Here is a 14860-nt window from a genome sequence, read left to right on the forward strand (position 1 = left end):
ACAGCCTCCACTTGTAGCTCATTTGTAGTGATATTGTTGCGGGGCCGGGTATCGGCCGCGAGCACGACCACCAGATGGAGCCGCAAGTCGGCTCGACCGATCGCCGAAAGTCCGAAAAACCCGCATGATGTGGCCCACAAGATGTGGTGTCCCACAAGAACCAACAAAAGACCGATGTTGCTTCGGAAAAGTCCGAAGAGCACGGGTCCTTTCTTTTGGACCGAACCTGCCAATAGACAGGCCACGTGGGGTAGGGTCGATTGCCAATTTCAATTTACTTAAATACCCACGTGGTCCAAACTACTGGGGAAGTTCATCCTCGACGGCACTCGTACGAAACAAGCTGCTTTGCGTGCTCGTTCCGTGTGTGATCCCGAGCGGTTTAATCGCCGAGTTCCGTCGGTCCCAATTACCCTGTTACTCCGGCAATGGCTGCTCACTTCCCAACACGCGACACGCTCAGTCAATGCAAGAATGGACACGACGAGCTGAGAACATTCAACAAATGGGGATATTTATTTATAATGCAATAATGGGGAACTTGGGAACACAGAAGAGCAGAACTATACCGAATATAATAAATGCAAATATATATATATATATATATATATATATATATATATATATATATACATATATATATATATATATATATATATATACATATATATATATACATACATATATATATATATACATATATACATATACATATATATATATATACATATATATATATATATATATATATATATATACATATATATATATATATATATATATATATATATATATATACATATATACATATATATATATATATATATACATATATACATATATATATATACATATATACATATATATATACATATATACATATATATATATATATATATATATATATATATATATATATATATACATATATACATATATATATACATATATACATATATATATATATATATATATATATATATATATATATATATATATACATACAGCACAGGTACTTAAACAGTTTTCTAGACGGGCCCAAAGACACCAATATGCATACGCACACCCCAAGAATTGGACCGAAAGGTCTTTATTTGGACCACCAGCCCGGAGGATAGTCGGATTGAGGACCAGGATGGCTGGCTACCTGGACGCGAACGCGCGGCTGGATGTCCACTCCTTCCCGGGGTGGGGGGGGGGCTCCGGTCGCCAAAGGATGGGCAGCGCAGCCGAACCCGGCCGAGGTGAGACGGGGTGGTGTCCAACTCGCGACCGTGCGGAGGAGGAGGAAGAAGATGACAGCGACGACAGGAGCGCTCTTTCAGACCTCTCTCGCTTTCGCTTCTCCCTGGCTTTCTTATGCTGCCCCATCGGTGTCCCACAAGAACCTCTTTCTTTTTGCTTCCTTCCTCGCTTTTTATGCATTCCGTGACCCCTCCCCCCTAGGCACAATGCCCAGCGCATCCGCGTGTGGGGGTTGTTAACCTTGCTTTCTGCGGGACTCGCCCCAACCATCATTTCTGTTTACGTCTCAGAATATCGGGGCGGGAGTTGTCGTTCCTTTCTGACCATACTTTTTGTAGAGGAGGGTCGTTCTTCTTCTTTGGTGTTGTTCTGATAGAACTAACTATTAAAATAAATCACAGCGCATTTACATTGATTTACCCATTAATCAAGGGAAGGCGAGCTATCTATAAAACACGTACTTACCGAGATAACTGAGCGAAAGGACCCGAATGTTGAGTGTGATAGATTTCCAAATTCGTAACAATATTCCCTGGAATGCTTTTTAAATACTCACTAACGGTTTTCTTTATCACTCATGTTGCTCTGACCATCACTATTTGTACATTTGTGTGGGCATTCACCATTATGTATGAACAAGTGTGTTTTAAGGTTGGATGACTGTTTATAAGATTTTCCACAACTTGTCTATTTGTATGGGTGTTCATCATTGTGAATAAACATGTGTTTTAAGGTTACATGACTCATGAATTTTTTTTCCACAAACTAGGCATTTGAATGGGTGTTCTCCATTGTGAATCATCATGTGTGTTTTAAGGTGAGATGAATAAATGAAGAATCTTCCACAAATTGTGCATTTGTTTGGGCGTTCTCGAGTATCAATAATCACATGTGATTTTAGGGTGGACGACTGAGTGAACGATTTTCCAAAAGTTTTTTCAGCTTTCTTTCCTTTGTGACACTTGTGAAAATTATTCTCTGTAAACATTTCATTATTCGGTTTTTCTTGTTTGTAAAAAGTCCTCTTGCTCGCTTCAGTTGGCGGGTCCTGCGGGTGTGTGTCTGAGCTGTTGCTGCAAGTCGCTGCAGTCTCTCGAGGAGATTCAACGGATACACCCATAAATGTAAAATCACATTACCTGTGAAAAAAATCAGATTCTGCACAATACTCGTCATATTATTCTGACAAACGTACCCAAACATGTACAACTGTATTTGCACACACATTTGTTGTATTGCAGAAAAGTAAAGAAAATACTCTTGATGTAAATATACATTATTCTGTGTTCAAGTTTGGGTTTTTCCCATGATATTCATAATTTAGGGGTAATTCATTCAATTATCAATGATGAGCCACGTGTTTGTTCCTGTAAATTGACAGCTTTTGTAAATGTGGGTGAAACAAACTGCTTTATTTTATTAGACAATTCATTGAAAACAATACCTCAACTAGTCTTCAAGTACATACTTCAATATTAAGAAAAAGATGATGTTAAAGATTGTTGAAAAAACCAAAAAAAATCTGGAATTTTCGCGCTATCGATGTTGTATTATCTTACGTACTGTGGGAAACTGAATTGTTTATTGAATTTATGAGGTAAAATGCAAATTTGCTTCAGTTCAGTGGTTCCCAAACTTGTTTGTCCATGACCCAAAATTTGAAATCACATTTGCCTCGCAACCCAAATGATACTGGTACCTAGTGTACCTATGATAAAAATTATCAGAGAGAATGCTTTTGACATGAAACACCCCCTCAAAAACTGAGATTTTGAGGGGGGAGGGGTTCAAGTTTGGGTCACGACCCTACGTTTGGGAACCTCTGCTTTAGTTCATGCTTTAAGAAATAATTTAATAAATATATGCTGGGAAAGCCAGCAGGGAGGCATTGTACACATTCCTTCGTAGTCGTAAAAGACCTTGTAAAAGCGTATCTATTTATTCGCTGGCCCAGATGGCGAGGGCAAGATATCACATCCTCTTTCCTCCCCTCACCCGGACAATCTGCAGCAAGCACCGATAAGAGACCATTTCTCACCCTGTGTTTGAGATTTTAACCGCATAAAGTTCCATCTGCTGCAGCTTCAAAAAGCCTCTCTTGGTTCAGTTAATTTATTTTGATGTATTAGCCACGCCCTCGTGAAATCACATTACATATATATATATATATATATATATATATATATATATATATATATATATATATATATATATATATATGTGGGTCCTCCTCTACCAAGGTGGGTCCAGCGGCCTTCAACGAGCGAAGGGATGGATGGTGCGAAGGGGTACATCTCCTAACTACCCTAACATTTATTACACCTGAAACTATCCCGGGGCTTTCCAAAAACGCCTCGCACTTGTAAACTATTGGTTCTAAAAACCATGATTCCTGTCGCCTGTGTTGGTGAAAATTATAAATTTTGGCCTTGCCCTCAAATTTTCATTCGTGCCCTCGCACAATTTCCTGGCTGGGAAGCGTGGCTCAACTGGCAGGAACTCCCCCTCTGCCGAACTCTAACCATGGCACCCCCAGGCCCGCAGCCTGCCTCCGAGCCGAGCTGCTCCCTACAACGCGGGGGGTTGCCCTCTCTGGCATTGCCCCCCTCCGATGCCCACGTGGTGTGTTGGTGCCCCGGGTCCCTTTCCGAGGGTCGCCCGTGCCAACTGCACTGCCCCCGTGGCATTCTGGCGCTACGGGTCCCCTTTCCGACGGGTCGCCCGTGCCCACTACACCATCCCGGCCCCTCTTGGGCCCTTGGCCTACTCTGGCCGACTAGTCCGGTGCCCGGGGTGCCCTCGTAACAAAACTCACCTTTCAACAGCCACGCTCCCAGTAGGTCCATGAACTCCTGCACCCCTCCAAACGGGTTTCGTGCCTTCTACCGACACCAACAACAAAACGACCTCCTTTTAGTAAATTTAAATAACCCACGAGCTAATATTACTCTGACCCCGGGGTCCCTTGGGTGGGAATCTCCTCTCCTCCCCCCAATCACTCATCGCACCATGCATACCACATTCGCTCCACTCACACACTTAGGCCCGCTAACGCATACTCACTCATTGTACACTTTTCACTCTCAATTTACACCACACTCAACACTGCCATTCTTCTAACTAAATCCCCTGACTAACTCGTGCTCCCTCATCATCCCTTAAAACTCATGCATGTTCCATTTACTCTACGTAGCTAAACTCCATCTCCACTACACATTTCCAGTCTGTCCGTGTCTCCAAAAATCCAACAATTCCCATTTCCTAAATCTAAACTGAAATCCCTCAAACTAATCCATTCCACGGGCTCCTTGAGGAACAACCCATGTCCCCATGAAGCTGGTCTAACTAACTCTAACCCATCCCCCTAACTAGTGGTCTTCCTGTGCCCCCTAGAAAGGGGGTCTCCTACCCCTTGCCCAGGGAATCCTGTATACTCGAAGTGGCGAGGCTTGCTTTTCTCTTTTTTCCTTATTTGTGCGCCAGCGCGGCAACTCACAACCTGCGCTCCTTTCCCGTGACGTCATGGCAGCTGTTCTCGTCCCTTCTCGGACAGTAACATCCGGCAGGGATTTCCTTCTGCCAGATTCCAACCATTCGTGCAGCCACGATGTCACCCTGCACATCCCAAGCAAGCCTCGCGTTTCGAGGGGTTCCCCAGGCGAGCACATGTGTTCCGCTCACCCATAATCCACGCCGCGGAATCTCCGATGACATCACTCACACTCCGAAACCGCGCGATTTCTCACGCAAGCCGGGGTACGCGCAGCACATCGGGGAAACCACTTCACGCGCTCCGCGAACAGAACGCACCGCTCAGGCCACACGAAGCTTTACAAACACGCTCGCCTGGAGACGCGTCCGATCCAAATTCACATTTCCAGCCCAGCTTCTGTCGGTCCACGGGATCGGCTTGTGTCCACCGCGGCGTTCCCGGACCGGATCTCACTTGCGCAGGCGCGCACGTGGCGGCCTCGTGCAAAGCACAGCACAGACCCCGCGAATCCGGCACGGTCACCAAAACAGCTACGGCCGCTACACGGCCTTTGTCCTTTGTCCAAAGGCCTTTGTCCCTCATCTGGCTCCGTCTTCGTCGCAATTTCACGCACGCACTCCCACGTGCCATGACGCTTCCACACCTTACCATGACACTCTCACTCGGACATGCGGTTGCGTGTTCCCGCATACCGACCGCCATCTCCCTATCATTCCGTGACCTCACACACGCGGTTCCTCTCACACACGGCCTTTCACCCAAGCTATGCACGCTTTTCAACACGCATTTCGCCAAACTCGTAAGCACACACACTGGGACAATCACGCTGGGAATTCGCGCCTCCACAAGCGCTCCCGGGGCCTCCATACCCCCCAAGCTCCGCGTGTACCCGTTCACAGCACTCGCCCGCTCGAACTCGCACGGAGCGACCGGACCCACCTGGTCGCGATCTGCTTCAAGGGGCATATTCCCTCCCCTCGTTCCTGAGGAAGGTTATCCTGCTGCTTGCACCGGGCCACCAAACATTCCCCGAGCTCCCCTCATTGTCCCTCGATAACTCCATGTGTGTGTGTTCGTCTTTACTTCCATCCAATTCACCCACTGTCTCCTCTATCTCCCGTGTCTCTGTTATTTCTTTTAATTCCTACATCTCCCTCGTCTCTACGTGTCTCGTACACGTCTCAGTCACCCCATTTAATTTTCCCTCTCTGTCACCGTCACCTTCACGAGTCTCGCCCAACACGTCTCCCAAATTATTGTGACCTCACCCGTCTCCTCTACGGGACCGACACAATCTACACTCCCCCCTAGTTCGTTCGCTCCAACACGTGGCGCCGCCATGATTCCTCTTATGCCCGTCCTTTTTGCCTTCTGCCCTTCTGGAGGTCTCGCCCCATGCACTGCATTTCACCCTTCATTGCCTTCGTGTGCGCATCTATGTTATCCTTCATCTCTTGCATCATCCGCATCAACATTTCCCCCACTCGGCTGATTTCAGCCGACCCTGACGAAGCCAAATCGCCTGGGTCGGTCGCAGCTTCGCCGGGGACCTGGTAGGGAATTTGACGGGGGGGGGGATGCCAAAAGCCACCGCTGCCCCCGCGTCCCCTTCGGGCTCTGAGTTCGGTTGCGGGGAAAATTCAACCTGCATGAGTGTCCTGCATGGTGATTTTGTCCTGAGCCATAGATTCGTTCATTTCTAAATCTAAACCACCCTGCGCCTGCTCGTGTTGGGCTGCCATTTTGCATATCGGTTATAAAAAATTGAATGCTCGGAATTTAATTTAATGGATTTTAAAGCGGAGGGTCGCCTCGCACACCCTTGATCCGGTTCCCGTTAATTTAGTTTGGAGGAGGATGAATTTGAATCCCACGTCCTGACAACAGTGTTGTGGATTTTCACCCGCCCGGCATGCGGGCGACCGCCTTTAGCTAAATTGCGGCTGTACGCGACCACCGAACGAGCAATCCAGTCGTAGCTTTCGGATCAACGCCGAAACCCAGCTACGGGTGTTGTTAACCATACCATAAACCAGCCAACTCTTCTGTCCACGCGCTACAGGGTCGATCGCCGAATTGTCGATGTACCTAATTATTCGCGCAGACAGAAATGCCGGAGATTTATACCTCAATGGAGCCTGCACGAAAACGAGCTGCTTAAGCAGCTCGTTCCGTATGCGATTGCCGAGCAGTTATATATCGCCAAGCCCTGTCGGACCAGATGTACGTTTTATCGGCTTATAAATAGCCAGCTAACATTCCGAACGCTCCATGGCAGTCAATGTGAGGAAGGGACGCAACGAGCAGGTGACATTTAACAATGGGGACATTTTTTGAACACAGGCAATGCAATGATTGGGGGGATGGGGAAAAAGACACGAGCAAAAACCTACAGCCGAGTTCTATTATTAAATGTAAAGCAATTACAACACAGACACTTAACAGTTTCCTACTTGTTAGACGGGCCCACAAACACTCGTACGCACACATACACCCAAGAAATGGTGGCTGATGCCTTTAATAAGGACTTCAACTCAGAGGGACAGATGAGCTGAAACCCAGAACCTATCTCGAACCTCTCCACCTCGTGTGGTCTTCAAGCTGCTCCGACCCGGTCTCCAGAGAGAGCGAGCTGGATCCAATTGCCGTGAGCCGAGATCCTTCCGGAGCTCCAGTGCATCCTCTCGCGCTTCAGAACACGTGCTGGTCAGACGAGGCACCGATCATTCCCGTCGATGCGTCGCTTCCCCGAAGAACCACCTCCAAGATGAGGCCACGGAGTCGCACCAAGCCGGGAACCAAGCGGAGAACAAAGAGCTCCACGAACCAAGAAGAGCCAACCGAACCGGACAACGAAGTAGAGCGCAAAACATGCGCAACTCTTGCAACTGGCGCTCCTCTCTCGATGAACAACAACCAACAAGCTCGAGCCGAGCAACCAGCTCAAATCTCTTTCGATGAACAAAGCAGCCGACTCTCTTTGACGAACCAAGCCAGAGCCAAAAAAGCAAACAGAGCCAAGCAGAACCCGAAGGCCTGCTAAAAAGCCAAGCCGAAGCAAAAAGCCTACAATCCTAACCCGAGTCAAGCAGAACCCGAAGGCCGACTGAACCAAACAGAGAATCTCTTCCTTTTCCTTCTCTGCCCCTCCCCCGCTCCCGGCGTGACTCATCCCCCGTGCCCGCACAACCGCGGGTGGGAGTTATTTACGTCATGAATCACGGGATGGGAGGGCTCTTCTTCCTCTTCGCAGAAGAGGGGGAGGGGCGTCTTCCTTTGTGTTGTGATTGATTCCTAACCATTAAATTAAATCACAGCGCATTTAATCGATTTCTGCCAATTTAACAATGGAAGGTGAGCTATCTGTGGAACATGCACTTATCCACATAACTGAGCTAAAGGAACCTGAATGTTGTGTGCGATCGAATTCCAAATTCGTAACAGTATGTGCATCTCCTCAAGCAGAACTTGAAATTTCCTATGCATCAAGGCAGATCGAGCAACATGAAAATTCATTATATTCACCATTGTTGTCATCACATTATTGAGCTCTTGGCACAAAGATTTTCCTGATGAATAATACAATGAAAATTGACCATTGAGTAACCAATTGGATCCTCAATGATCTTTGATCTATACAAATCCCTTTTGTTTTCTGACCACAGCAGGGGCTTCATCTGTTGTAGTAGGAAACATTTTTCTGACGTCAATTTCTCTTTCCTCAAAAAGATTAACAAACACCTTCACAATATTGTTACGAATTTGGAATTCAATTGAACACAACATACAGGTTCCCTTAGTCACCTATGTCGATAAGTGCATGTTCCCTAGATAGCTCACCTTTCATTGTTTTAATGTTCAGAGATCGATTAGATGCGCTGCGGATCGATTTAATAGTTAGGGAACGAAACAATGGAGACGTCCCACCCCCTCTTCTGCAAAGAGGAAGAAAAACCCTGCCATCCCGTGACGTCAACAACTCCCTCCCACCCGTGATTGAGCGGGGGGGGGGGTGGATCACGAGGGCATGATTCACGCCGGGTGCAGGGGAGGGGGTGAGAAGGATAAAGAGGAGATCCTTTCTTTGTTCGTGGTGGGAGTCCCGTGGTAGGGCTGAGTTCGTGGGCTGAGTTTGTGGGAGTCCCGTGGCAGAGTTCGTGAAGAGTCCCGTTCTGAGTCCCGTGTGCAGAGTTCGTGTGCTGAGTCCCGTGGGAGGAGTAAGCTTTTTTGCTTCGGAGAGAGCAGTCGTTCAGCAGGCCATCGGGTCCTGCTTGGCTTGAGGCCTTCGGAAGCTTTTTGCTTCGGCTGGCTCAGTGATATGAGCTTCAGCTGCTGCTTTGTTTTGGAAGGAACTTGAGCCAGTTGTTTGGCTCGAGCTGCGAGTGGAGGCTTCTTACTCTTCTTCCTCTTCTTCTTGGTTCGTGGAGCTTTTCGTTCTCCATTTTGTTTCCCGGCTTGGTGTGACGCATCAGCCTCTTCTTGGAGTTGGATCCTCGGGGAAGCGACGATCGATAGGAAGGATCGGCGCCTCGTCTCACCGGCACGTGTTGAGAAGCACGGGAGGATTTGTGGGAGCTCGGGAAGGATCGCGGTGATTGGATCCAGCTCACTCTCGCTGGAGCCCGGGTCCGGACAAGTTGAAGACCACACGAGGTGGAAAGGTTCGAGTCAAGCTCTGAGTTTCAGCTCACCTGTCCTCTGAGCTGGAGCTCGTGATTAAAGGCCTCAGCCACCATTTCTTGTGTGTGTGTGTGTGTGTGTGTGTGTGTGTGTGTGTGTGTGTGTGTGTGTGTGTGTGTGTGTGTGTGTGCGCGCGCGCGCGTGGACGTGTGTCCGTGGGCCTGTCTAATAAGTAGGAACTGCTGTTAAGTGTAAATGACTGTACATAATAAGTAGACGGTTGTTGTTCTTTTGTCGTGCCTTTGTTGCTTGTATAATTGCATACGTGTTTTGCCTTATTTAATTGCATACGTGTTTCATTATAATAAATGTCCTTGTGTGAATGGAAACCTGCTCGTTGCGTCCATTCCCTCATTGACTGAACATTTCGTGTGTTGGGAGTTCGAAAGCCATGGTTTGCCGTAATAGGGGGACATTTGAACTGACGGTTCTCGGCGATTACACCGCTCGGAATCGCGCACGGACAAGCTCGCCTCGGCGGTTTGTTCCGTACGAGTTCCGTCGAGGGTGGAATACCCCGGTCGTTGGATCACGTGGGTATTTAGGTAAATTGAAGATTGGCAATCGACCCTACCCCACATGATCTGCCGATTGGCGTATTTCGGTTCTTGTACAAGGACCCGTCGCTCGGAGTTATCCGGGTGGCGATCTATATTCCGGGTGATCGGTCGGACCGACTCGACTTGCGGCTCCATTCAGAGCGATCGGTTGGCGACTGACCCCCAGCCAGTAACAATATATTCCCCTGTTGTTGTGCCATGCGTGAGTTTTAGGCAGCATACCTCTTCTCAAACATTGAGTCACAGAACCTCACAACATTGACCATGGTAAGTTATTTATATAATCACTTTCAAGTGCAACACAAAATACCATTGTATCTTTTAATGCCACCATCTGTTATTACAGCGCGGAGACATCGCACTGTTATGTAATTGGCTATTCTGTCCTGTGTCGTCTGTCACGTCTTCTGTCACACTTATGGCGTATGTCCCTTTGATCTGAGGGCTATAAATAGAAATTTGTCCAACGTCACAACTCTTCCCATCATACATGCTAATTCACCATGTCTACATTTAAATTTTATAACTGCAAAATTGTTTCATCATTCTTAACCAAGACTTTTACTGCCCCCAGCCACGTGATATCGAAGTATTTGCTTCTTGTTTGTTGACATTTTCTGCCATTTCGCAAATGTCTTTCTCCGCTGATGCGGCAGACATAGATATGTCTTTAATTCTGAAGAAGATCGTGTGTTCACTGTGCAAACCGTTGAACAAAACATCTGAACAGCTGAGAAATCCAATTTTATACATTCCCGGTCTGGAAATGTCTTTCCATGTTTTGCAACACATTTTACGATTTTGTAACTTTCCTCTGTGGCTTGATTTTTACTGACACAAACATTCGTAAAGACACTGCTTTGCTTTCTGTGCGTCGCAATGGCCAGTTTAATTGACTCCTCCTTGTCTGCCTCGTCCTTGAAGTGTTTATCATGCTTTGTTTTAAAATGTCATTGGAAACGTGATGTGTGGCAAACAACACTTCACAACATAGAGCATAAACAGCATGGTCTTTATTTTGAACAAATCTGTATTCATTTCTCGAAGAGGGATAAAATTAGTGAACATCGAACTTTGCTTTCTTTAGAACCGCTATTTTGCCCCCCAAAAAACACCTTATCAGTGGAATTTATCACGAAATTTCCTGCAAATCAAGATTGGCTGACCCCACCAAACCTTATGTCGTTCATAAACCAATTCAATATTTTTTTTTGTGAATCATCATGTGCATTTTAAGGCTGAATGACCGAATAAAAGATTTTCCACAAACTATGCATTTGTATGGGCGTTCTCCATTGTGAATCATCATGTGTGTTTTAAGGCTGGATGACTGATTAAATTTTTCTCCACAAACGATGCATTTGTACGGGCGTTCTCCATTGTGAATCATCATGTGTGTTTTAAGGTCAGATGAACAAATAAAAGATTTTCCACAACTTGTGCATTTGTATGGGCGTTCTCCATTGTGAATCATCATGTGAGTTTTAAGGTGACCTGACCGAATAAAAGATTTTCCACAACTTGTGCATTTGTACGGGCGTTCTCCATTGTGAATCATCATGTGTGTTTTAAGGTTGGATGACAAAATAAAAGATTTTCCACAACTTGTGCATTTGTACGGGCGTTCTCCATTGTGAATCATCATGTGTGTTTTAAGGCCGGATGACCAGATAAAAGATTTTCCACAACTTGTGCATTTGTACGGGCATTCTCCATTGTGAATCATCATGTGTGTTTTAAGGTAGGATGAACAAATAAAATATTTTCCACAACTTGTGCATTTGTGTGGGCGTTCACCATTGTGAATCATCATGTGCTTTTTAAGGTTGGATGAGCAAATAAAAGATTTTCCACAGCTTGTGCATTTGTATGGGCGTTCACCATTATGAATCATCATGTGTGTTTTAAGGTCGGATGAACGAATAAAAGATTTTCCACAGCTGGTGCATTTGTGTGGGCGTTCACCATTGTGAATCATCATGTGTGTTTTAAGGTGGGATGAACGAATAAAAGATTTTCCACAGCTTGTGCATTTGTATGGGCGTTCACCATTGTGAATCATCATGTGTGTTTTAAGATCGAATGAACGAATAAAAGATTTTCCACAACTTGTACATTTGTGTGGGCGTTCTCCATTGTGAATCATCATGTGTGTTTTAAGGTCAGATGACCAATTAAAAGATTTTCCACAACTTGTGCATTTGTTTGGGCATTCTCCATTGTGAATCTTCATGTGCTTTTTAAGATGAGATGAGCAAATAAAAGATTTTCCACAGTTTGTGCATTTGTGTGGGCGTTCACCATTGTGAATTATCATGTGTGTTGTAAGATCGGATGAACGAATAAAAGATTTTCCACAACTTGTACATTTGTGTGGGCGTTCTCCATTGTGAATCATCATGTGCCTTTTAAGGTTTGATGACCAATTAAAATATTTTCCACAGCTTGTGCATTTGTGTGGGCGTTCTCCAGTATTAATTATCACATGTGATTTTTGGGTGGATGACTGAGTGAACGATTTTCCATAAGTTTGATCAGCTTGCTTTCCTTTGTGAGACTTGTGAAAATTCTTCTCTGCAAACATTTCATTATTCGGTTTTTCTTGTTTGTAAAAAGTCTTCTTGCTCGCTTCACTTGGCGGATCTTGCGGGTGTGTGTCTGAGCTGTTCCTACAAGTCACTGCAGTCTCTCTTGGAGATTCAATGGTTCCACCTGTAAATGTAACATCACATTACCTGTTAAAAAAAATCAGATTCTGTGAAATACTTGTAATATTATTCTGACAAACGTACCCAAACATGTACAACTGTATTTGCACACGTATTTGTTGGGTTGCAGAAAAGCAAAAAAAATATTCTTGATGTAAATACTGTATACATTATTCTGTGTTCAAGTTTGGGTTATTCCCATGATATTCATAATTTAGTGTCAATTCATCCAATTATGAATGATGAGCCACGTGTTTGTTCCTGTAAATTGACAGCTTTTGTAAATGTGGGTGAAACAAACTGCTTTAATTTATTAGACAATTAATTGAAAACAATAACCCAAGTCATCTTCAAATACATACTTCAATATTAATAAAAAGGTGATGTTAAAGATTGTTGAAAAAAAACAAAAAAAATCTGGAACTCTCGTGCTATCTACGTTGTATTATCTTATATAATGTGGGAATCTGAATTGTTCATTGAATTTATAATGAGGTAAAATGCCAATTTTCTTTTGTTCGTGCTTTCAGAAAGAATTTAATAAATATATTGTTACGGCTGTGGAAATTCGCATTTCACCATGAAGGGCCCGTAGGTGAGATATCTCGAAGTACATGTGTAGTTAGCGCCAAACCAGTTGGTTTAGAGGGAATTTATCTGATCCATTCGGGCTGCGACGCTTTAAGATGGCCGTTTTTCTGTTCTATCTTTATTTTGAACCAACCACGTCTCAACCGCCATCACACAACAACCACCAACCACAACGCCGCTTCACAACAACCACAACCACACCTGCCTCTCAACAACCACGCCATCCTCACCACTCCGCCAGCAACCATCAACATCTCCACTGTTTCTTCCAAAAGCAAACAATATGTGTCAACTTCTTCACTCTCTCCTCTTTCAATGTATCAGGAAGTATTCACTCGATTGGACTTTATAGTTTCCTTTTCAGCACTCAGGTCAATCACATAGATTGTATATAAACTATTAAATGCTGTCACATCCAAAATAGGTTCTCTATTTCCATTGCTTTCACACACCTTTTGGTAAGACTTGTTTGCTTCAGCATAATTATTTTTTTCCCCAATTAATTTCCAATCTATCTCATGGATAAAATGTTCCATCGAGAGAAACACGAAGTTGTTTCACATTCGCATGACCACTCAATGCATTATTCTTATCAGTAGCGGTATCAACATGTGGTTTAAAGAAAATGATCCAAAGATATCGTGGCTTTCCTTCCAGAACACCCAAATTCCACGTGCAAGTGGTTTTGTTCAGTTTAACGTGTTGACATCTTCTTTTAAGGTATGATACATTGAGTGGCTTCTTTGAGTTAAGTCTTCCATTCAACATCTCTTCTGTTTTAAGATTAGGAGTATATTCACTAATATGCCAACTAATTTCATCAATTACAAATTTATTCTGATCACCAAAAGCATTACCAACACCAAAAAGTAATCTATTTTCATTATCATTCCTTTGTCGTTGAAATCTAATTTTAAGACCAGACAGAACTTTATCATGATCACAAAATCCAAATATACCATGAAGAGGAACTGCCACAGTAAAACTATGATCTGCTTTTGTATCATCATTATACATTCCTTTCCTTTGACTATATCCAGGGTCTGTGTTTGTTCCCGTTGACAGATCAGGAATAAAACCTTCAACAGCCCCCTTCCCCATTCTATCACGAAATGAATATAGTGTAAATTTCATCATTTCAGATGTTGCAGAGACATAATCAACCGCTTCAACTTATTGTGTTCCAATGCACAAACGAACGCTATCAAACATTTTCCAGAAGAAATCATTTACGAGTGTCACGTTTGTGTTATTCGCAACCTTAGTGAATTTTTTTTTTTGTCGACACGTTAGTCACGCAACCTTAGTGAATGTAAATTTACACAACAAGAAACTTTCGGATAGATTCAAATAAGTTTCTTGATTATTTATTTCAAAACTTTTTGTTCCATTTGCATTCCAGTCTGTTCCTGTTATTGCATTTACCTTGAAGTAATCTTCTTTTAAGTGGAGTTTGAGATGACAATGGTATCATCCCAATCATAGATACTATCAATTGCTTCCAGACTTGTTTTTACTTCAAGGCCCAGTCACACCTTGACGTTTTAGCCAGCGATGGCAACGTATTAAAATGTATGTAAAAC

General features: G+C 44.2%; 1 protein-coding gene across 1 annotated transcript in view; it reads right to left on the bottom strand.

Annotated features, from left to right (window-relative positions):
* The window catches only part of LOC147009353 (uncharacterized), an 82928-nt gene that overhangs the window by 39933 nt on the left and 28135 nt on the right, over positions 1-14860 (bottom strand). Inside the window, exon 2 of the mRNA XM_085861181.1 lies at positions 11180-12690. Coding sequence (XP_085717307.1) covers positions 11180-12690 — 1511 coding nt within the window. The remainder of the gene's footprint in view (positions 1-11179; positions 12691-14860) is intronic.

Source organism: Eptatretus burgeri, chromosome 17 (assembly GCF_056783735.1).
Source record: "Eptatretus burgeri isolate ZD-2024b chromosome 17, Ebu_testis_v1, whole genome shotgun sequence".
NCBI classification, from domain to species: Eukaryota; Metazoa; Chordata; class Myxini; order Myxiniformes; family Myxinidae; genus Eptatretus; species Eptatretus burgeri.